The following is a 24,075-nucleotide window of genomic DNA, read 5'->3' on the forward strand; positions in this document are numbered from 1 at the left end:
TATTTACAGTATGTGACTATAGTACATGCATAGCATCCACTTCATTGTTTGGTACAAGTTTTTTCAAATGTTTAGTAATAAATATAAAGTGGAAAAAGTTTTTGATCTCAGGTTTATCTAGTTTTCCTCAAAAAATAACACTTATTCAGGGACATTGTAGATGTACAAATTTTTTTATGCACTTAAAAGGTTAGAACCCATTACTGTAACGTACATAAAAAAGTCACAATGATATTAACTATACTCCAAAGTATCCTATGCTAACATGTTGTCAGTCTGAAAACCTAATGACATTTCAAACAGCTCGATATTGCACTATTATAACTTTGACCTTCAGATCAATCCATTGACCTTAAAGGAGAAGTCAAAGGTTAATTGAGACATGATATTTTTAATCTTTTATGTTGAGAATACAAACCACACTTTGGCTTTTTGCGAGATTTGTCAACCAATGAATCACTAATTTGGTCTTGAAGGCCTCGCTGAATGCGAGCCACATTTTAATGGATCGCTAACACGACCCCACTCTACAAAGTTTTATTGGAATTCATTCAAAAGTTTTTGAGCAATTATATTTACAGACAGCATGACCAACAAAAACATAACCCCCTCGGTGGAGGTGAATTTTAATTAACAGATTAACTGACTGTTTTATTTTCATTATGCTAAAACTGCAAATGTGTTGGCAAATAGTCGTCTATGAACACTCACTGGACGCTGATGACTGTGGAGGCCTTTTGAGTACAGTGAACTCCTCATTATGTTCAAGAAGTCATCATCCTAAGATGATTTGACCATTTTTTTACACGATTCATTATCCTAATTGTCAAGTGGCCACTAGAGGAACTGCATTATAGAAACAAAATAGCAACAAAGACACGGGAGATGACTTTGGTCTAAATTCGCACTTTATTTCTAACACTTACAGGTTTGTTTTGTCCCCGTTTCCCTGGCCCCCAAAACAACAGGCACACAGATAGCGATGAGTTAAGGGACAGTAGAGAACAGTTTCAAACCCAAACGTTTCCAACAGAATCGGGTTATAGAATCAACTCAGACAGAGAGAGCCTCGAGGTCAAAAAACAGCATATTGTAAGCATACTTCAAAACAGGAAAAAAAGAGAACCCCAAAAAACAGATGCTTGTTTTCGTCTTTTATGTTCACCTCCACCACTACCACCATCATCATCATCATCATCATCAGGCTATATTAAAGAACACTTTTGGAGTTTACATCATAAAATCGAGGGAGTTGCACGATGCGGAGAAACAGAAAATGTGAAAAGATACAGTGGAGCTCTTTGGTTTTCACTATTGAGGTCTTTTCTTTAGCAGTAAAATCTATCTTTGCTGTCCTCTTAACCTTTGGATTTAAGCTGCATTGTAGAAAAAATAGAAAGGAAAATGTTTCTTTTAAAACTTCTCCTTAATAAATCAACAATAACAAGGGGCAAACAATACTGACTGAAGTAATACTCTCATTTACTTTTACTCTGTCTGGTAGCAGGTATTAACATTTGTGTTCTCAAGGCCAAAAAAAAAACAAAAAACAAAGAGAGAAAAAAAGTCGTCGATTTCACGGTGACTTGAGCAGAGTAGTAAAATTAACATTCACAGCCACATAAAGAACTACAGTAGAAAACTGCCAAGGCCTGAAATGCTCTTATTATCTGACAGTGTTCTTATATTAACATCAGGCGCTGGATATCCTTTATTTTATCAGTTACAGTCCCTAATGAGAATCCTGAATGCTTATATACACGTGGAATGACTGTGAGCGCGTGTGTTGTGTTTGTCGTGCAGGGTCTCGCTGTGGTCGTTTTAACTTTGGTATCATTCTCTGTCCACCACAGCCGAGTCCGACTGCACAGGCACACATACAGACAGAGCTGCACTGCTGTTGGAGTTAAAAAACATAACACGTAACACAAATGTTAAAAATATAAAGATCTGTTAAGTCGGAAATCCACACAGTTTTTAAGATCCACAGTGGACTTTAAAGACCCCAAGAGATGAGCGTCGTGCTAAAAACAGAAATTCACTTTTTTATTTCGAGTAAAAAAAATAAATAAAAAAAAAGAAGATAAAAGAAGTTCGGATGTTTTTTTCCGACAGCAGTGATAAATAGACACACACCCCCCTCCCCTCGCTACAAAACACGCCACGTCTTCACCCAGCGTGGCCGTGCGTTCTGTAGGTTAAAGCCATAAGAACAACTGGTTCGTGAAAATCTTTGTTTTTCCTCCGTCAAACTAACTTGCTAGGGCCGCTTTCACACCCCTCACTCCTGAGTTCAGACAAGACACGTCTTTTTTTTTTTAGGTTTATGTTTCGTCATTAAAGCTTGAATGTCTATTTGGTTTCTTTTATCTGAGTATCAGAGGTATGAGTTAAAGCCCTCGAAAGATTGTTAGAGAGCAGAGGAGGAGGAGCGAATTCACTCGTTGGGACAGAAATGTTGGATTTTACACCACAAAGTCGAGCAATGTTTCAAACACTGACGTGTTTGGAGTGTGTGAAGCTGAGCGGGATTTAAAATCTAAAAGTTTACTTTATGTTTTCTGGAAAAGAGGCTTTCCAGCTTGACCTATAAGCACCTCCCTAAAGGTTTTAGGGGGTTAGTCAATCAAAAGTTTTTAAAATTTGGTCTTAGTAGGTTTCAAAATTGAGGTTTATCCAGGGCTTATTCATTGGCTATGGACTTGTGATTGATAAGACCTTAGCCAGTAAACAAAGCAGTTTTAGAGTTAGACCCGCCCCTTTAATGGGGCTTCAAAACACAACTTCAGAACCAGCAGATGATGTCACGGTTGCTATTCATCGTCTTATGTGCCATCATGGTGTCTCCCATCTTTTTAATACAGTCTATGTTAGTAGTGTATTTAATAAGATGATGATTAAAAACAATGCTGCTGGAGGTAAGTAAACCAAACGCAGTGACACACACTCCAATGCCTGTCTGATGGCTGGAACAGGAAACAACTGTTTCCCCACGAAGCTAGCCATAAATGTTCCTCCCTCTGTTCCCTACTTTCTCTCCTTCTCAGGTTGCAACAGTCTTAGGTTTGGTTTTGCTTTGAAACATTCGTTCCTCCTTGTTTTGATCTCAAGAACATCCCTCTCTGCAGATACAACCCCTGAAAAGCTGTTACAAAGATCCCGAAAGACTTAAATAGAATTCAATAAATACATAAATAATCAATAAATAAACAAGATGAGAGACAAAGAAGTTCATCAAATACAAACAGACTATTTTCCCCATCCCCGAAAAATCACACACCTCCCTCATACAATAAATACAAATATTTTTTTTCCAACAAGGAGCCCGTGAGAGATAAAAGAGTTTTAAAGCTTTTGGTTCTTAAATCATGTCGTCGTCTTCGGTCGTCAATGGATAATAGTCCCAGCCTTTTAATACATGAGCAACAAATAAGAACAGGTGAACATATATTATTTCCTTCTACAAAACCTATAAGAACTAATGGATACATTCCCTCTAAAAGTGGATGTTAACAGCCTTTACCACCTGTACCCCGTGCCCCTCCCCATATCGTCTTCATCACTGGTTGCCTTCAGTATTTGTGTCACATCAAAGTTCATCCCTGGCTTCAACCTGGTACTTGCTTTCTTTAGTTCTCCAATCACAGCCATTAATCCTCACCAAAATAAGAGTGGGGTGGAGCCAAGGTGTGACTACCATCTTTTGAATACAGTCTGTGTTTGTAAGTCTGGCCACCCCACGCAACAAAGGATCACAGGACCCGATATTCACTGGAGTAACCAACAATTTAAAGTGTCATTTTCTTCCAAGTTTTATCAGTAATTAAAAAGAATAAATTTAGCAATTGTTGCAGATTTATTGCAGTCTTAGATTTTAATTGTAAGTTTTTAATTCAAAATGACAGTCAGTTAAATAAATAATCAAATTAAAGACAGCAGCACTAACAGTCAGTGGCAGTCACTCTGCCACTGCTGTCTTTATCACAGACTTGAGACCTTTAAGCACAACTGTGTTTTATTTATGGTACCGCTTAGGTGGTCAGTGGTTTGAATTTGGTTTTAAACATATGGTATTATGATAAAATTAACAACTGGACTTGGAAAAAACCCTCAAACTAAGTAAAATAATATTGTGCACTTACAAATCTAACAAAAATAAAAGTAGAAATTAATGTATTGAGTTCTAATCTTAATGAATTTGGTTTAAAAAAATCAGTTTTTGTGCAGACGTGACTATAAATCAAACGTTTGTGTTCTAATATCTTTTGTGAACTTTCTAAATGTAATATAACACACATTATAATGACATAAAACCCTGAAACTAAACATTTTAAAAGAAAACCTTGAAATGTGCGCACTCATTTTTTCACTTATGCAATACAATCAGACTCATAAACTGTTGTTTTTTTGTTTACTGTGGTGCCGTCAAGACCTTTAAAACTGAATTTACATCCTGTAAGTACTAAAATAAGAGGTTGACTTAAAATTGGAGTTTAAGTAGCCAGGAGCTGAGTCACCATAAGCATTCCTGCCTTTTTCAACATGTGTGAGAAACTGTGGGAACTTGCTGTGATTTATTTGATCATAATTGAACCCAAAAATGCTAAATTTGTGCATTCCTTTATGGGGGGGATGAACGGGCAAAGTTTTTATGAGATGTGATCTAAATCTTTTGCAGGAAGCCGACAAATGTGATTGGAAAACTGCAGAAACAGGTCCAGGTTCAAACTGACCGGAGCTTTGCTCTTCACTGACTGATATTATTTTGTCCAACATGTGTTTTTGTGTGTTTTATGGTTTGGTTTGTATGTAAGAGAATCATCTTTACCTACACATGCTTACACACACACAGACACTCTCACACACGCTTCAGCTAATCCAATCATACGACTTGTGCATTGGTTTGGTTGTTCTATTTGGTATGGTTGTATTTCTAAAAAGTTTTGCTTTTGGTTTTCAGTTTTGGCTTTTTCACAACATTCTGAATCAACTTAAAAAGAAAAAAGAAAGAAAGGAAATCCCGGAAGCTACATTTTCACAGTTATCTCCAAACGTCAAAGAAAAACCCGGACCACAACCGAAGAGACAAGAAGACGTGAAAACAGGCAACACGTTGCCAAACCAACCTGTCACCCCCGCCCACCCAGCCCCACACCCAGCCCCTCCCTCCCTCCTTACCCACCGCATAATAAGAAGAAAGCAATGAGACGAATCCATACATCGGTAACAGACACACTATGGAAAGCAGAAACAAAAATATATATATTCTCAAAGTCAGTTTGTTGAGGTTAATCCATATTTTATCCATCCAGGAAAAAGAAAGTGAGAACAAAGCGAGGTGGCCGGCAGAGGGAGGCAGGGAACGATTTCTGTCTGATATACAAGAACGGCAATCACAGTTAAAGACGAACAGACAGACAGGGCCTTACTCACCCCTTCTCTCCCCCGTCCTCCCCCTCTTTGTTTGTATTTGGTTTCGTTACGCTTCAGTCACTCACACATAACTAGTAGCAGTAGTAGCAGTAGCTTTTGGTTTTGGGTTACTTTTTGGTTTTTTGGTCCGCTGCTTCAAGCGTATCTCCTCCTGCTCCTCTTCCTCCTACTTCTCCATCTCCTCCTCTTCTTCTTCTCCTCCTCACTTTCCCCCTGCAGCTCCTCATACCTTTGGCTCCTCCGCTTCTCCTCTTTCTCTTCTCCTCCTTGTTTCTTTTGGCCCTTTGATCTGATCTTTGGAGACAAAGGAGAGGGGCGGATGGGAGGGAGGGTTGGAGGGCAGGGGTTTGGGGGCAGTAAGGGGAATGCCGGTGCTTCACCTCTTTCTTTTGTTCTTTTTTTTTTGGTTTGGTCTTTCTTATGCTTGTAGTGTACTGTAATATGTGTGTTTGTGTATATGTGTGTGTGTTTTCCCTTTGACACTGCTGAGGTTTTGTCTGGACACTCGTCTCCCGGGCGAATCCAGAGACAACGCTGCCAGAGGCGATGCTTTGGTATCCAAGAGTGAGTGACTGGTGGTAGATGAGCAGTCTGAAAGGTGACGTGATGGTGATGATGATGGTGAGCGTGTATAAAGGGTAACATTAAATTAAAGACAGCAAATAATAAATAATATAAAAATAAATAAACCACACATCTGCCTTGTGTATATCCACTCCGCAGGCAGCATGAATCCTATTCAGGGTATACTTTGGTCTGAACAAAAATTAAAGATAATAATGATGATGATGATAATGATGATGGCAGTAACCCATTAAAATCTGTCACTGAGGGTAATCTGAGATACAAATAATCCCCCAAATCTAACTGTGGATCTAACAAATTGACATTTAACAGCTAAATAACCCTTAAAATTTTGACCAGTATTTTCCTTTAACTTCAGTGGAGTTTCCAACTTTTGCCAGAAGGGTGGCTTTTGCTACGAAGAAGGCTTTAATGAATACCAGAAAGTTATTTTTGTACTACAGCGAATACAGATTGGCTTCTTACTGGAAACTAAAGTAATTATTATCGTAATAAACCCCACCCATCTGCTGCTCCAGGCTCATTGAAACAGTCTGTTAAAATGTAAGGTAGGTTGACCACTGTAAAGCTGTAAAGAGAGAGGTAGGTAGACATCCTGCATGTGGGTTCAACTGTAAAGGGTGAAACTGTTTGAGTTAGATAAAAAAGAGCGATGAATACAAAATAATAGAAAAATAGATGTTTTGTAAATCTTCAGCTGAAGATGGAAAAAAAAAGGAAAAACAGAAATCCTGAGTGAAATGGGAAATGTTTGGCGTGACGTAGAATGAAGTAGTAAACTGATCCTGGACAGATCAGAAAGTCTTTTTGAACTAAAGCTTTTCGCTCCGTTTGTTGTTGTTTTTTTGTCTTTTTTTGGTTTTCAGTTTTTGGTATTCAGAGATTTTGGTTACATCTTTGTGTGTTTCTCTTCTAGCATATTTCCTTTCTTGCTTTTTTTTTTTTTTTTTTAAATTTGGTTGCAACCACACGACCTTCCGGGCTTGTTAAACAAGTCTTTTCTTTGCCTCCCTTTTTTTTTTCCACACACAGTTTCAGTTTTCATCCCTGCCCTCACTGAGTTTTTTTTCTCCAGCTGTTAAAAAGCGTGGTGTTCACTTCTCGATGCCAAGCAAAAACACACCTCAGTGCCACCTCTCCAGCTGTAGATCAATATTTGGTTTCGAATTCCCCTCCTTCGTTCTGCAGTTCTCTCTATCCTTTCCATCCTACCTCTCTCTTTGCTTCCTCCCCGCATCCATCTGTGTATATTTTTGGCTTCAAAAGACGTCAGCAGGGAGATACGAAAAGAGAGAGACAGACAAAACCAGAGATGGATTGGACAGAGAGATGGCTTTGGTTCAAAGGCGAGGTTGTAAATTTAGATTTTTAAAGCTCCTTTAATCGTCCTCCTTCTCCTCCTCGTCCTCCTCTAATAGGATACTTTGGCTGTCAGTCGGGGATCAGTCGGCCATGGTCCCTCCCAGTGGTGGCGGCGAGGCTTCGCTGAATGAACAGAAAGAGGCGGGACTTGAACAAGGAGACGCAGACTCTTCTGGGCACGAAGTTGGGCTCATGAGGTTGCTGGTGCCAGCGGAAGGAGACTGGGAAAAGCAGGGCCTTGGGCCGCACACGCCACCACTGCTGCTGACCAGTCCCATGACAGTTGTGGATGTTGTTGCCATAGAGCCGGTCACCATGGGGAGGAGAGTGGGTCGGTTGAGGAAGAGAGAAGGGCGGAGGGAAGAGGGGACAGAGGCACCCCCAGGTCCACCGAGAAGCATGTGACCTGCTCCACCTTCAAGGCTGGAAATGGGTAGCTGCCCACCGCTGGCTGCCAGAGCTGCAAAGCATGGAAGAGGGGAAGGAGAAGGTGGATAGAGGAGAAAGGAGGACAGGAGGATGAAGAAAAAGACAGGAGATGAAAAAGAGACAGGATTAGGCTCAAGAAATGAGGGTGAGGGGAAGATTAAAAAATGTTACAAAAAAAAAAAAAGTGAATGAAAAAGTCAAAATTGACAGAAAAGGAAAACAAAGGTGTTCAGAACAAAGTTGCAAAGCGATCAGAAGAACAAAAGAAGAAGAACATAGAGGACAGGGGAATAAATGCGGATGTGATGGCAGTGAAGACGAAGAAGGGAGAGGAGAGGGAAAAAAGAGAGACAGTTTCCAGGGTGAAATAATGATGGACGATGGAAATAAACAAAGAGAGAATTAAAAAGAAGTCAGTGAACAGATCAGAGACATTAGTTACAGACAAACATTTAAAAATAGGTTGCTGAAAGTGAAGATGATTAAAGAAAGCCTGAATAAATGTGAAAGATTTTCCCACTTAAATCATAATAACAGATAAAAAATATAAGGCTAAAGCAGGAGTGTCAAACATATGGCCCACGGGTCAGAAACAACCCACCAACTGAGCCCAGTGTGGCCCAATGGACTAGTTCCACAAGCATAAAAAGATGGCTCACTGTATTTTGTGTGAATCACTGTAAGTTTTACAGCCCTCCTGCTAACAAAGAAACTACTCACACAACATCACATCAAAGCACGGCAAGTTGGGCATACTTAGTTGCTCTAAGTTCATCTGAAGGACACATGGGTCTTCAGAAACCACACAGATTTGTGGTTTAGTGCCTCAGAGAAGAGTCCACATGGTCCCAAAAAATTAGCAGATGCATATTTATCCTTTGATGATGACATTTAGATTACTCAGACTGAAGTGGACCTTTGTATACCCACTAATGTGGAAAGTATAAAATCCACATAAGATGGTTAAATCATTTAGTCGTTAGTGAGGAAACGTGGAGAGAATAGTGCTTCAAAACATCGGAGGTTGTTTGTAGATCATCAGTGATCGCTCAGAACGTGTTTGACACCCCTGCGCTAAAGCCAAGACTCTTCATGATGACACTCAACCTTAAAATGCACAGAGACAATGATCGACAGCAAAGGATGAAATCTGATTGTGATATTCACACACAGTGGATGTGAGAATGAACCTTTTCTGTCTCACCCTGTCAAACCCGCGTCTGTTACAATCTGCAAAAGCAGTAGTTTGCAGACTTTTAATAGAAAAAAAACGAACAGGCTCAAAAGGTTTATGTTAAATACAGTGCTCTGAAAAATATTTTCCCCCTTTGTGATTTATTATGTCTGAGATCATCAAATAAATGTTGATATTTGACAAACATAAGCCAAGAAAATATAAAAATGCCTTTGAGGTCCAAAATCGCATTCTTTTTGAGCCACTCAGATGGACTTGTTGGCGTGCTTCGGTTCTTAAACCGAGCTTCTTCAAGATTTTCTGGTAAAGAGCAGAATTCCTGCTTTCATCAGTTACAGCAAGTCGCCCTGAAGCAGCAAAGTAGTCCAACACCATCACACTGCCACCTCCACGTTTGACTATTGGTATGATCTCTTTATGAAATGCAGTTACTTTTACGCTGTAACGGGACTCAAACCTACAAAAAGTTCAACTTTTGTCTCGTCAGTCCACAGAATATTTTCCCAAAAGCATCGTGGATCATCCAAGATGTTTTTTGGTAAACGTGAGACGACGTTCTGTGTTCTTTTGGATCAGCAGTGGTTTGCTCTATTTTTCCCAGTCTCTTCCTTATTATTGAATCATGAACTCTGACCTTATCTAAGCCTACTGAGGCGTGCAGCTCTATAGATGTTGTTCTGGGTTTTTAGCGACCTCCTGAATGAGTCGTTGATGCGCTCTTGAAGTGATGTTGTACTCTCTGGAACATTTAACGACTATTGTAAGTTTTCTCATATTAATTTTTGAATAACGGCACTCACTGTAGTTCGTTGGAGTCGCACAGCCTTTAGAAATGGCTTTGAGTGATAAACTTTAATGAGTTTGTTTTTCAGATGTTTCTTCACATCGTGGCATGATGTGTTGCTTTTTGAAATCTTCTGGCCTACTTCGCTTTGTCAGACAGGTTGTATTTTAAAGATTTATTGATTCAACCAGGCTGGCAGTGATCAGGTCAGGGTGTGGCCAGTGAAACTTAACTCAGCCTTCCAAAAAAAATGCACGTAAATTACCGCAAGTTCACGACTGAATGAAGGGGAGCAATTAATTTCCCCCCCACAGAGTCAGGTAGGTTCGGATAGCTTTGTTTTTACCTTAATAATGTATTTCCCTTAATTTTCCATTTACTCAGGTTATCTTTGTCTAATATTGAAAATCTGTTTGATAATCTGAAACATGTAACATTAACAAGTCAAAAAAGAAGAAGAAAGGAAATCAGTAATAGCGCAGACATTCTGTACTTAAGGGACTGCCTCTCGTGTGTTACGTTTTAGGCTGATATCAGTTTGATGTCTGAAGGCTCACATGATTTCATGCAGTGATGTGAAATAATAACTCTCCTCAAATTCCTTAAACCAAAAGCAACGAGCCCGTTTTGAAAATGTAAGTAAAAAGTACAGATATTTGTTTAAAAATGTAGGGAGTAAAAGTAAAAAGTTGCCAAGTACAGATACCTGAAAATTCTACGTAAGTACAAAGTAACAAAGTAGTTGTACTTTGTTACTGTCTGTTAGCAGGGTTAATGCTTTTCCACAGCACTATATTTCATAGTTTTTTATTACTTTTCAATGAGATAAAATCCCAGTACTGTTACAGTAGCAGTCTTTTCTGCGAGGTTACTGCTGCAAGCTTGTCAGGATAACCTGTCAATCTGTCCGAACCCTGCTGTAACACAGTGATACACCTGCCAGCGTTTGAATTCCAGTGTAATAATACACACTTTTATCCATTACATGAGAGTAAACATTTACAGCATGTGTGGCCCCAAAGGGAAGCAAACTGAAATCCTTTCGTGTCAACACTTCATTTCATCCCATCCTTTTTTCTTTCTTTCTTTTTTTTTTTTAAACTCAGGCTCTTCTCTCTTCTTTCCTTCAGCCTAAAACTCTATCAGAGCCAACAGTGCCAGAGCTGCAGTTTCCATAACAGACTGTATCCTTCTCATCAGCACATGGCCCGGAGGACGCCGACTCTGAATGACGCTGAACGGAGCGCGAGAAAAAGGGGAAGGCCTGAATCGGCGCTATAGGGAGATGGAGCACGTGACGGATTCAAAGCTGAGCTTATTTGTGATGCTTAATTGATTTGGCAGCAGATCGTCTCTTTCAAAGAGGAGAATTTTGAGTGAAACTAGTTATTTAGCCAACAGGCTTTGATATTGAGAGGGTGGGGATTGTGCCTGTTCAACTGTTTACTGTAAGCTGACTTGGCCTCCTAAGCTTTGCCATAAGGGGCTCTTGTCACTTTGTGATAATAGTGGGCTATTGTATGAGAATCAAATTGAATCTTTCACCATACTGAGCGATTCAAAAAGTTTGAGAAAGGAGGAGTAGTGCGCGCCGGGCTTGCTCTTGGCTACTGTCATACTGAGGCTTTGCAAGGAAATTCATTTTGGGCAGAATGGATGGAGGATGAAATGGGAACTGGTCTTTAGAAATGGAGACTCATGAAGACTCGCTGGGCCAGAGGGGACAGTCTAACAACACACACTCATGCACTCAGTGACACAAACCTTGCATGGTAGCCAGGGGATTGTTGCCAATGAGGGCCTGGTTCATCCCTGTGCTTACTCCCATCATTGTGTTCCTGAAATGTGGATGGACAGCAAATTCACACACACATCCAGACATTCATTGATGTACAGAAACATTTTTCAGGTTAAATAACATCAAGAGAGCATTTGTCTGTGTAGGTTCTCAGTCATCCACATCATGGTAGTCGAGGCAGCTTGGAAAGAAAGAGCTCTGATGCATTTGTGGCTATGCTTCTGAGATGCAGGGAGATGCTAGATCCTGCTCCAAACTGTCAAAACTTTGACTTTAATTTCACTTGGGGGACGAGAACTAAATCACAGGGAGCCAAATACAGTCAGCAGGGTGGGTGGAGAGTGAAACATGAACCCATATGGCATTAAAAATCCTGCACTTTCATGTGATGTAGTTCAGGTCACCAACCACTCTTTTTATGCTCTTTTGGGTCGGGACATCTTCCATTCAAAGCTGCTGTTTAAAATACTTCCAGTTTGTCCAATTTGGACAATTTTGAGGTCACTAGAGAAATTACTGAAGTAGACTGGAACTTCTATAGGAATCTGAAAGCAGCACTGACGGTGAAGGAGGTCCAGAGGTGCACATGGAGAGCTTGGAGGCTTTGGTTTAGTATTTGACTTTTTTGAAACACAGCCACATGGGATTTTGAGCAAAGCTTGCATCATAAATGCTCAAGAAACATCTGCTCACATATGTATGACGGGATGTCGGGTTAGAGATCATGGTCAAGTCAATTTGAAAAGGTCTTTTTTGCAGAGTTCAGAGGGTTTGTTTAAAACTAACCAACAATAAGAAACCTTCAAAAAGTTTTGCATTAATTTTATATTCATGCTAGCTAGCTTTTCTTCCATCTAGGGATCCGACTAATTCCTGCAACAATACCAAAATAATATCATGTATCAAAAATGGTTCTAGCCGAGTAATATTACACTGAAATTTATTTAATAGGATTACAAGGGACCAGAATTTGGAGATAATAATGTGATAGTAAACAGGAGGAAAAACCAATTAGTAATTAAATTTCTCAAATTGTTATTGACACTCACCCAGCGTTGAGCCCAGAGGTCCCGAGGCTGGGAGGAGCTGGGCTGGCTGTGCTATGAGGAGGCGGAGTCACAGAAGAAGAAATGGCAACTGAGCTGACCGGAGTCATGGGGCAGGACGCTGAAGGTGACGAACTGGTGCCTGAGAGGGAGAGAAGAAGAGTGATACGGATGTCGCACAGCAGTGCACAGAAGAATTACAGTGTTATTACTAAATAAACACTTTGGTGACACAGTTCTTCATCAACAGCCAGGGTCCTGAACTATTCAAAGGTCTTCTTCTCACCATTCAACTTCACTTTCTGGTTGGCCGGTACTAGCCTCGACTCAATGGGCCAATAAATTTCCAGCTGTGTTTGCTACCTGTCAGGTCATCTGTCATATCTGTGAAGCCTGGACAGCTCACGGACGAATCATGACTCACGGAGGTAAACAACTCAACATAAGACCAGCGCTTCTGTGCTGCTGTCAACAAAACATCCCTGTTTCTGTTTCCAGTCTTAATGATTTTTTTTGTCTCAGTGATGATTCCTCCATGTTTCATCAAATCAGCGAAACACTCAACAATACTGAAATATCAACTGTTCCCAAATAATGTCAGGACCAGACCGACCTTTGGGTTCAAAAACATAATTGAGAAGCAGCGCTCTAACCTTTAATAATTTATTGACGAGCGTCTACGCAGGCACAAACAGTTATTACAGCTCACCTGTTGTGCTGAGGCTGGTGGTGACCTGGGACAGACCCTGACTCGATATCTGCAGATACAGGAAAAGAGAAATTAGGAAGTTCTTCCATCCTACTGTGAAACATCCATTCCCGCATAGAGGGCGGACTGTACCATGTGCGGGCTGTAGCAGGGGGCTTTGTGCGTCACAACAGGCGAAGTCTGGCTGGGCAGTGGAGGGGTGGTGCTGCTAGAGGGGTTGATGCGTTTCTCTTTCTGCCGGCGGTTGCAAAACCAAACGCGAATCACCTCCTTTTCCATGTTGAGCTGCTCCGCCATCAGCAGGATCTCCTCAGAGGTAGGCTTCTGGTTCTGAGGAGGAAGAGATCAAAGCGATGAGGAAGTGCTGAAAACACTGCATGCAGTCAGAAGGAGGCTAATTAATAAAGGGAGGCTATCCAAAATAGGATGCTGGTTTATCACATGTAGAAGAGCTTTTTTTTTAAAGCCACTGCATTAGTATAACAATATGTTTGTATTAACTATTTATGGTGTGCTAATCTAAGGCAGGAGGTGTCAAACATAAGGCCCAGGGACCAGGATTTGCCCAGCAAATCTTTCAATTAGGCCCACCATATGACTTTGGAAAATGTAAAGTAGAACAGAGGTTTTGCAGCTTTTCCTAAGCCTAACTCAAAGAGTTGCACTGATTTCTGTTGAAATAGCAATTTCTTAGGGACTAAATGTGTAGTTAGACTAAACTGGCAGAAAGGGCAGTTCCATTGGTCTGGCCCACATAAGATCAAAATGGGCTGGATGTAGCTCTGATCTACGGTGTGCAGTCGATCTACGGCAGTTCCCAAGAATCTGCTGCAGGTTTGTACAAAATCTACAGCTCTGATATGACGGCCTTTGTCATTGTACTTTTTGTGTTCTGTGCTGGGCGGGTGTTTAGCAAGTTCATGTTTTTGCTTTTTATGAAACTGCAAGTGTTTAATGCAGAGAAAATGTTTTTTCTTCTTATTAAATATAGAGGCTCCTTAGCTCTTTAAAAGACTCTTTAAAATCTCTTTTAACATCAAGCTCCAAATTTATAACGTATAACTAAAAAGTGGTCCCCACATATTGGGCTATATTTAAATATTTTCCTACTTGCCGCATTTTAAAATCTTTGTAAAGCAAGAATTAAGAGTATTTAGGGTTAAAAACGGCCACATTCATGAATCTTATTTTCTAATAACAGCACTGAAAAGAAAATTGATTCAATTCTATCTTATTTCTATAAAAACAAAAGTGGAAACCTGCATTATTTTATATTCAGGTGTAAAAATCATACCCATTAGAAATTCAGGCTCAATTTTGCTAATAACTTAATCTCCTACCGTGCTGAAGTTGCGCTCTAGGATTATTCGCACATTGGTCTCGATGCTGGTGCGTTTCTTCCTGCGTCGGCCAGGTAGACCCTCGATGCCCAACATGGGGGAGGAGATAGAAGAAGGGCTGGGCAGCATGCTGTCTACCGCCATTGTTTCTGTGACAGAAACAGAGAAAGAAGGCATAAATGAGGGAAGTGTTTTTGGTGACGTAAAGAATGATCAGAATGTCAAATTAAATTAAAATCCTTAAAATATGTGAAACACTATATTTTAACACTTTATCACTGATGGAAAACTATAGGTAACATTTTAAAGAAGTCTTTATTTAAGGCTATTTCCATCAAAATGAAACATTCTGAGCTTATTTTCAAATTAAAGTTCTTTTTAAAATATTTCTGACTCTCACATGTTCCAGCAAACAAAGATGAGTGTGCTGAGTGTACACCAGCAACAAAATACTTAGTACCTGCGTCACTCAGCCACTTCTCGAGGAGAGGCTTCAGCTTGCACATGTTCTTAAAGCTCAGGTTGAGAGCTTCAAAGCGGGAGATGGTGGTCTGGCTAAAATCGTTGCCGTACAGTTTTCCCATAGCCACACCAACATCGCCCTGATGGAGACAGAAAATTTGTGTCACTGTGCAAATACATGCAGACTTTATCATGCAAACATGCCTTCCTTCTTCTTACCTGGGTGAATCCCAGCTTTATGCGGCGCTGCTTGAAGGTGCGGGCAAACTGCTCCAGCTCCTCTAGATCGCTGGGTTCTTCTCCCATGTGACCCCCATGACCCCCATGACCCCCATGACCTCCAGAACTCAAGCCGGAGGCTAAGGAAGAAGCCATGGCGCTGCTGGATGCAGAGGTAACTCCTACAGATGTCACAACACCAACACCGCTGCTCCCAGTGGCAACTAAAGAGCCTCCACTGCTGCTGCTTCCAGCATCGCTGCTCTTCTCTCTCTGTGATGTCAGCAGAAGTGAGACAAAGAGTATATGCATGATTCATTCAAACATTCTTTATGTGCTGGTAAAAAAAAAGCTCACACACTTTTTCCTGAGAAACATGCACATTCATTTTCTACGAATTGAAAAAAAAAATTAAATAAGGTCATCGGCTAGAAAACATGCTGAGAAAAATAAAACACGCCCTGGTTGCTATAACGAGACCTTTTACTCTAAAAAGGAGAGAGGAAAAAAAACATTATTTAGAATTTTGAAACAGCGTCTGTGCTTGGCTTAGCACCAAGAGAAGCTACATACTGCCTGTCAAAGCTTTGGCCCTGCAGGCTGCGGGAGTGTTAGCTAATTGACGAGACATCATGCACGATATCTGCTGCTACGCAGCTCATTTACATTCACATCTGTTGTGTCTGACACGGCTTCATCACAACTTAATCAAAAATCTGTAACAGCCTTTGGATGTGTGAGGTTGCATTCATGCATCACGTTATAGAGGATAAGGGGTGACGATACCAGATACCTCATTGGACCAGAAATTGCATCTATTTTGAAAAGAAGATGCTATGCAAATGCATGATTTATTGAGCGTCTTCCTTGACATTTTTCAGCTGACAGGACAGTTGCATCACAGATGATCTATTAGTTCTTCATGCAAACTTGTGCTGCTTTCGAGCACAATGACATTAAGGTGTGTTTAGCATCCTGCAGGTACTTCTGACGCAGATAAATCCTGATAATGGTGAATGTCAGTCTGACAGAAACTCTGTGGTTCAAAGATTCTCATTTAAATTAAAAGAAAACAAAATGTGCTGTAAGCTCATTTGCATGTTTCGACTCTCTCTCACACGCACACACACAAAGATTTCCTACCTGTGCTTGGAGTCCCAGGCGAGGTGGTGATGTCAGCAGTCCCCCTGGGCTTTGTTGAGGTAGCTGGATCAGATTTGGTGTCGAGAGCAAACCTGTAAAAATAAATCAAACACTTTACAAACCAAATATGCCAACTTTCCAGCCAAAGTTTGGATTAACGAGTTCATGGGTGGATGAACTCATCGAAAGGTGAAAGCAGCACGGCTGATTCACAGAAATCTTTGCTGTTATTAGGAAATATGACACATTTCCTAACCAACTTCACCACTTTAATCCCACTGAGACAGTGAGGGGTAATTTTTTGATTCTCAGATGAATTCCATGTAATATTTGTACAGAAAGGAGGTTTCAGGGTTTTCCTCACCCTGCTGTGACTGCTGTGCAGGTGCTGGCTGTGACAGGAGGAACTGGGCAGGAGACTGGAGAGGGTGACCTGGCATTAAAACCAGCTGCTGGAGCTGCAACAGCTGCTGGATGTCCTGCGACGCAACACAAACGCATTTCAATACAGAGCAGTAATAAAGTCGGGTAAAGATGAGTCGGTTTATTAATTAGACTTATTATTAAGAGAATCAATAAAATCAATAAAACACTCTTTTAAGCTGACGGTACCTGTGCTGTGAGCTGGATTGGCTGCGACAGGGCCAGCTGTGGCGGTGGAGGCGGAGCTTGGACTGTTTGCTCCTGTTTGGTTTGCTGCTGCTGCTGTTGTTGGGATTGCGATTGGTTTTGTTGCTGCTGCTGCTGGTTGGCTTGCTGCTGCGCGGCGGCGTGGGCAGCGTGAGCGGCATGGGCGGCGTTCGACTGCTGAACGGCTGCCGCCAAGAGCTGAGCCTGAGCCTGTTGGAGGAGCAGCTGCTGCTGGGCCGGGAGAAGCGCAGCAAGCTGGGAGAGAGCAACAGTTGGAGGAGGGAGAGGAACGAGGACAGTGATGGGAAATGAGAAGAAGATGTAAGCGTGCACAGTGAGAGGGAAATGGAATTGGAGAAATAAAAAAATAATGCAGGACGGCAAAAGTTGGAGAGAGAACAAAGAGTATCAGCTACCATTCCAGGAACACAGGTGTAGGTGAATCTGTTAGCGGACAGTAAAAGCATGCCAGAGCAAGACAAGCAAAGAAAAGGAACCCACTTAGCTTCAAAGTACATTTAGCTGAAATGCAAAAACACAAAAACACTACAGGTAGTGCAAGGGCTTCTGGTTTGTCAGGAAGGCCTTATTGAAGTTACCTAATGCTGAATCGTTGATTGCACTCTTTGTTTTTCAGCAGTGCATCACGTTTGGAGTAATGCAAGCAGAGAGCAGCTCACAAATGTGTGTTTTTATGGAAACACTAGAGAGGGCAGAGCCAGGCGAGGAGTGTGGAAAACAATCCTGACAAGTTTTATTATTGAAGAGACTACAGGTGAGTGTATGGCATCTAAAGCAGCCCATTTTCTCAAACATAGACATAGTGGCGTGTCAAATGGGTTCCAGTATGTGTATTTCCATGTGATCAGGTCAATTTAGTAAACTCTGAATTGGTAAAACCTAGATGACCTATTTTTCTTGAGATAATTCCCTTATTTATGTATCATTTTTATATTCTATTTAAACTTTCTTATCTATCACATACCAGTACTGAGGCTGATTCGTGTTACAGTTACTACATTTACCTGCATGTTTTACCCATTTATTTGCTACTTTCTCATCTAAAAGCAGTGGTTTGAAAAAATATAAAAGTTAGATTTGTCTGCTTTTGTTGTTCACTAGTTTTTGCGACTCGGCAGATGTTTTCTTTTCTGATCAAATTCCAACTTCTGATTTTAAACATTTGAATTTAGCTAAGCTAATCTTTCATGCACTACTTGGAAAATTCAGAAGCACACAAACTGTGTAGTGTGGATCAGAGGTAATGATAAATTTACATTTAGATGATGGCTTTGAGACTAAAACCTGCAAGTACACAGGTTACAGATTACAACAACACCAGCTGGAAGTGCTGCATGTTTATGAACGATGAACTGTTCCCATCTATGTGTTGGCCAGCAGCAGTTTTCCTAATTTTGATTAATGTAATTTCCTCTTTGTGTGTGTGTTTTCTCACCCCTGCTAGCTGACTTCCAGCAAGCATCAACTGTGTGTGGTGGTGTTGAGCCTGTTGCTGTTGCTGAGAGGGCGGTGCCGGAAGTGCAGTGCTGTGTGTTATCTCAGCGCCATCTTCAATCTTTCCCTAAAAGAGAAAACACAGGCACAAGTTATTTTACAACCTCACACAGCAGCACACTCACCATGCTTATCTATTAAGAAAAATCTGATTTTTGTGATGATTTCCAGGTGAGAAATCAGAAATGATAAAATTCCGATGGTTCACATAATTCCTTTTTCAGATTGTACGGAATCTGCGCGCATCTCCGCATTAGCAAGGCTGGTGAATCAGCTCATTCCTACGAAGTGGATTTGAAATGACACGCGTACCTCAGAAGACAACTCCTTCTTGCTGTCAAACGTTTTGCAAGTGTGTACCTCTGGTATCACACGGCCACAGAAAATATTTGACTAAAAGGTTTTTAAAAAGTGACCAAAGCTTAAGTGTTTTGGGACGCACTCTGACTTGGATTATGTCTCTCAGATTGCAAAGATCTGAGGAACATAAACCAGATTATGGTAAAAAAGAAAGGACAGAGATCCTCTCTTAGTTCTTCTTGTGTCTGTGACTGTGAACTCCAGCCTCCCCGTCTGCCTTTCTTACCCCTGAATCACAGACTGAATCTTTTGTCGGTCATCTGTCCAAAAATCCGGGTCAGTTTTCCTCGTATTTATGTTGTCAGAAAAATTCCAAAACCTGCTGACCTCTAGCTACCATTACGTGCTCGTGTCTCGTCACTGTCCATCCATCAAGGAGTTTTTGTCTATCTCTCACTGCCACCTTGTTCATATTCGTTTCCCCTACTGGCTTGTCTCTGCAGGATTTTTGTTTGTTGGAGTGGTAGGTGTGGAAACGGCAGCGTGATTTGCATATTAGATTTTTTTTTGTGGGCGTGTGTCATTGTGGTGTAAATGCATGTGTAAACATATGTGTTTATACAAAATTACATAATCCCAGAGATGCACAAAGCTCCTCCTGTTAAGACTGTGTAACTTTCAATACACAGAAACAAGCACTGAAAATAAACTTTACAGCATTTATAACTATTTATTTGTTATAAGGAAATATTTTCAGTATAGAAGAGTTTTAAATGGTGACTTAATGACCACACACGCACGCACGCGCACACACAGCATGCCTGATCAGGCTCACCTTGTTGCCAACTGGTGTAGGAGAGAGGCTGAAGGGGCTTGTTTTCATTGTCTGAGCCTGCAGCAAAACAATGAAAATATGCATCGCACATCAAAGAACCGAAGTGTGATGACACATTCAGAAGAAATGACATCCTGTTATCTCTGTCAACATATTTCCAGCGAACCACTTTCATGGGTGAGGCAGATTAAACCATTTATTACAAGTTAATAAGACTGACAGAAAAGAAAACGCTGAGACTGGTCAGAATTTTAAGAGAAGTTATAATTTTGGCATCCAGGGACACCCCCCACCCAGGGTTAAGTAACCCATTGTGAAGAAGGGGTCCTCATAACAGTTTGACATATATCATAAAACTGTACTCCATCTATAAAAAGTGGATTTATGCTAATAAAAAATGTTTCTTTGGATTTGATCGTAACACAGTTTGCCCTGAAAATCACTCTTGCCTCTCATGGTGCAGCAATATGGAGACAAAAAGATGGAATGAGGCCTAAACCAGTTACATCTGCGTCAGGATTGTTGTAGTCCACGTCCCCAAAAAGTTGAGCACAGTGCAAGTGCATCATCAGCGAGTACATGCTCAGTATCTTTAATGAGAAAAGTAAAATACCCACCTGCTCATCGGGGCTGTTTCTGTCAGAGTCTGAAACAAAAAGCGAGATTTAAATGACCGATTAGCAAGAATGTGTGCTCGTGTGTTTGTGTGTTGCACATTTACTGGAAAATTTTAGCCTGCTGCTTTCCTGTTCAAGCCTGTTTAAAGAGATTAGATAACTGAACCGTCCACACCGTGACTGAACACGAGTATGTGTGCTGTACCTGAACTGTCCCCTGGATAGTCAGCTCCAGGCTTTTCCTCCCCTGCTTTGGACATCCTGATATCTGCAGGAAACACACACAGATATCCATCAGACAGGTGCATGAAAAACACTTCAACTGGTATGTTGCCTCCACAGCTGACGATCAATGTGGGGATAACACGGTCCCAGCATGCAGGGGAATGGGAGACATGACACATGCACACATCTGGAAGTTTCTAATGTAGCTGAGCTCATGTAGACTGGAATTTGGCTAATATGTTTCCATCTGACGTTGCCTCTATTTTCTTATGCTGCTTTTTAATTTAGCTTATTAATTTTTCTGCTTTGCTTTAAATGAGAATAGTTTTAACGCCACTATTTTGTCTTCTTTTTAGTTTTGTTGCATTTCTTTAATGTTTTCACAACGTAAATTATTACTGCTTGCTCGCTATGCTTTCCTGTGTCAGACCCGTGGAGCACTATATTGCATCATTAATTTGATATTACATTTAATTACGAAACACATTTCCAAGGAAGGAACTCATGAGTTCAGGCCAATAACCCACAGCTCACAGCCTAAAACGTGTTGTAACATCTATTTTTATATCCTGGAATTTCAACCTTTTAGTCACATTTAGTGTGAAAATAAATAATAAAGTAAAACCTGCACTTTTACAGTTTTTTATTACATTATGAAAACTTTAAGCACACAAAACTTGTATTACACGTCCATCCGATCTCAAAAGTCTTCTTCCAGCTGGCCAATTTACAGCAAAAGGATACGAACACTCGGTGCTTCCTGCACAGGAGGTCAGCCGCCTCCTCTGTGTTGGAGTGGCTGAACTTTTGTGCTTTTTGCTATTATGCAGGTCAGAGTAACTGTGAAAGTTCAACTAAATGAAATGCTGCCATGAAGCTTTTGAATTTGAAAGAATAGCGTGCAAACCAGGGTGACTCAGCACCAACAAATATGCGTGAGAATAAGTTGTTGTATGTTTGAAGAAAAAAAGTGTTTAATCACAGAAATAATGAGACTTTCATTTCATCTTGTTTTGTATCCTGGACACAGGCAAGACAAAATCTCTGCTAAGCAAAACAACTTTATGCCCCACCAGCATAAAGTTGTTTATGCTCTAATTTAGCTCTTTAAATGTAAACTTTATTGACCCGGGAGGTGGAAGCGGGACGTTTCATGGCAGGTATCATCCTAACTACCTCTGCTGTTCCTTCAGTTTGTGGCCACTTCTGGGACTGCAGTAGTAATTGGTCCAGGAAGAACAACACCACCCGAAGTGCTTACCTGAGCACCAGACATTACTCAGCATCACTCGGTGCCTTCTTGAAAAAAAACACGCTTTCACCCCCTGCACTTAACTTCTGTCTTTCACTTTTTTAATTAATATTCCCTCTTGTGCTCAGGACTTTCATAATAACCGTCTCATCTATGGCATCGGTTTAACTGGAAAGGATGTATGCTGATAATGGCAGTAAGCAGGAGCTCCAACTGTGAGGTTAAAGTGAATCAATGCACTAAATCTGCTTTGTCTTCAGCACAAAGTTCATGCAACTGACAGGAAGCACAACAGGGAAAATAATCAAAGTACACCACATAAAAACACAGCTGACATCCGCAACCATATTGTTTCCCCTCTGTGTAATAGACATATCCTAAATACACAACTTCCCTCCTGTCCCTACAGGTTCAGTCTTCAGAAGTAACCCCCCTCCCTCCCCACAGGGATAATCACATGAGCTCCAGATAAATATGTGGATCTTTATGAGGTTGTAATATCTAAATGTAATATCAGGAGACCATGTTCAGTTAAAAAGAAAAGGCCAAATATTGATTTAACGGTCAAAATCTAAGATTTTACACTATATCTAGGCTGAATGAAAATTATTTTTTTTCAAAAAGGTCAATTTTTGCATCATTACATTAGAGTAATGTAAACTGGTCCTAAGCCACAAAACACAGCGCAAGCCTCCCTGTCAAGGGTACAACAGCAGCACCTTTGAGGGTATCGGCCCAATGACGAGCACTTTTTACCCTAAAGGTCCACATTATTCTCTGAGAGTGTGGGAGAGGACATGATTGAACACTTTAAAAAACAAAGGAAGGCCTTTTGGGAATTATACTGAAGGGTCACGAACAATTTCAAGTGTGCTAAAAGATGGTGGAGGGCAAGGGAAAAAAAAGGAGGAAGCAGGGGTTATGCTGAGATAATGCTGAAAAAGAGAAGATTAAATATAAGGATGAGTGAAAGAGAAAAAGAAAAACTCTAATAACAGATATCTGTTTAACAGTTCTTGGGTTGTATTTATTTCTTAAGATCTTTGTGAAATTGTAGATTAGAATCAAATTCAACCTGAACGTCACTTTTTGCCTGAATTACATTTTAGAAATGATGCAACAACAAGTCTTCAAAATTTTTATGTTATTATGATCATGCCACCATTATTAAGAAAACAAGTAAACACCCCTTTGGAAGTGTTTAGTCAGGAGAGATCCTGCAGTTGCATAAAGGGCCCAGTTGGGGGCAGCACTCTCTAAGACATCCTCTGCGGGAGCCGGTAGATGTGTGTGTTAGTGTACCAAGCACAGCACACACACTAATGAGGCGTATAAAAAGTGACTCTTGTATTCATTTGTAGATAATAACTGAGAGGTAGAAAGACGTGTTTTAAAGGGGCAAAGACCTGCTGTCAGTGAGCAGCCGGACCATTCAAGAAACTAAAAGTGCACTTGAATTTATTTATCCCCAAACATGAAGAAATATTTCATCTTCAATTAACTGAATCAGATGGTTTTTAGTTAGAAATGTCACCTCCAGTAACAAATTCAGAAAAATGTCTTCTTTGTAAGGTTGGCACTTTAAAAATGGTGTTTAAAAAATCCTTTTAATTTATCCGTTTGATTAAATAAGCTCAGCACAACACTGTTCATCAAACTTACTGTTTTCATATATTTCATATCTGAGAAATTATTTTTGATGCAACATTTAACCTTGGACAGTTTAAAAAGTGTAACATTACTAATACCACCGCTTTCTCTAATCACACCCATATGTAATGTTGTTACTATCACCACGACGACAAAGACAGACGAACCTTCAGAAAAGCTCTGTGTCAAAATACAATTCACTAAAACGCCGCCCCCATTTAATTCAAACACGGAGTTAAATTAATACACTCCACTTCAAACACGCACGTTACCACTCCGGGCTCCTTCATCCTCTCAGGATATGAAGAAAGGATCCCATAAAATCATTTTATCAGCCCCCTCCTCATAACGCCTCAACTGGCCCTAACCCCTTTGGTCATGGAGACTTTTAACCCCCCCATCCCCCAACCAACCATCCATCCTTATTCGTCCTCATGTATGCCAACAAATCAAACAGCCTGAACCCCAAATGTCACAGATGTCCAGTGCACATCAGAGAGCATGTTTTAAACCAAACTGCATTATACAAACGAACACGTCTCTACA

The 24,075-nt window shown here is 40.6% G+C and overlaps 1 protein-coding gene across 2 annotated transcripts in view; it reads right to left on the reverse strand.

Moving 5' to 3' along the window:
• Nucleotides 1-5,183: 5,183 nt before the first annotated feature.
• Nucleotides 5,184-24,075, reverse strand: part of LOC102312470 (POU domain, class 2, transcription factor 2) — a 78,855-nt gene continuing 59,963 nt past the window's right edge. For both annotated transcript variants that reach the window (XM_005941202.3, XM_005941201.3), the window contains exons 2-16: nt 20,608-20,670; nt 20,403-20,431; nt 19,786-19,842; nt 18,592-18,717; nt 17,118-17,390; nt 16,870-16,984; nt 16,506-16,597; nt 15,363-15,635; nt 15,142-15,283; nt 14,682-14,830; nt 13,474-13,671; nt 13,342-13,390; nt 12,636-12,774; nt 11,553-11,626; nt 5,184-7,840 (exon numbers count right to left, since the gene is read on the reverse strand). In XM_005941202.3, coding sequence (XP_005941264.1) covers nt 7,461-7,840; nt 11,553-11,626; nt 12,636-12,774; nt 13,342-13,390; nt 13,474-13,671; nt 14,682-14,830; nt 15,142-15,283; nt 15,363-15,635; nt 16,506-16,597; nt 16,870-16,984; nt 17,118-17,390; nt 18,592-18,717; nt 19,786-19,842; nt 20,403-20,431; nt 20,608-20,662 — 2,151 coding nt within the window. In that variant the 5' untranslated portion in view covers nt 20,663-20,670 and the 3' untranslated portion in view covers nt 5,184-7,460. The remainder of the gene's footprint in view (nt 7,841-11,552; nt 11,627-12,635; nt 12,775-13,341; nt 13,391-13,473; nt 13,672-14,681; nt 14,831-15,141; nt 15,284-15,362; nt 15,636-16,505; nt 16,598-16,869; nt 16,985-17,117; nt 17,391-18,591; nt 18,718-19,785; nt 19,843-20,402; nt 20,432-20,607; nt 20,671-24,075) is intronic.

This window comes from Haplochromis burtoni, unplaced genomic scaffold (assembly GCF_018398535.1).
Source record: "Haplochromis burtoni strain Fernald_Lab_line unplaced genomic scaffold, NCSU_Asbu1 Contig_305, whole genome shotgun sequence".
NCBI lineage: Eukaryota > Metazoa > Chordata > Actinopteri > Cichliformes > Cichlidae > Haplochromis > Haplochromis burtoni.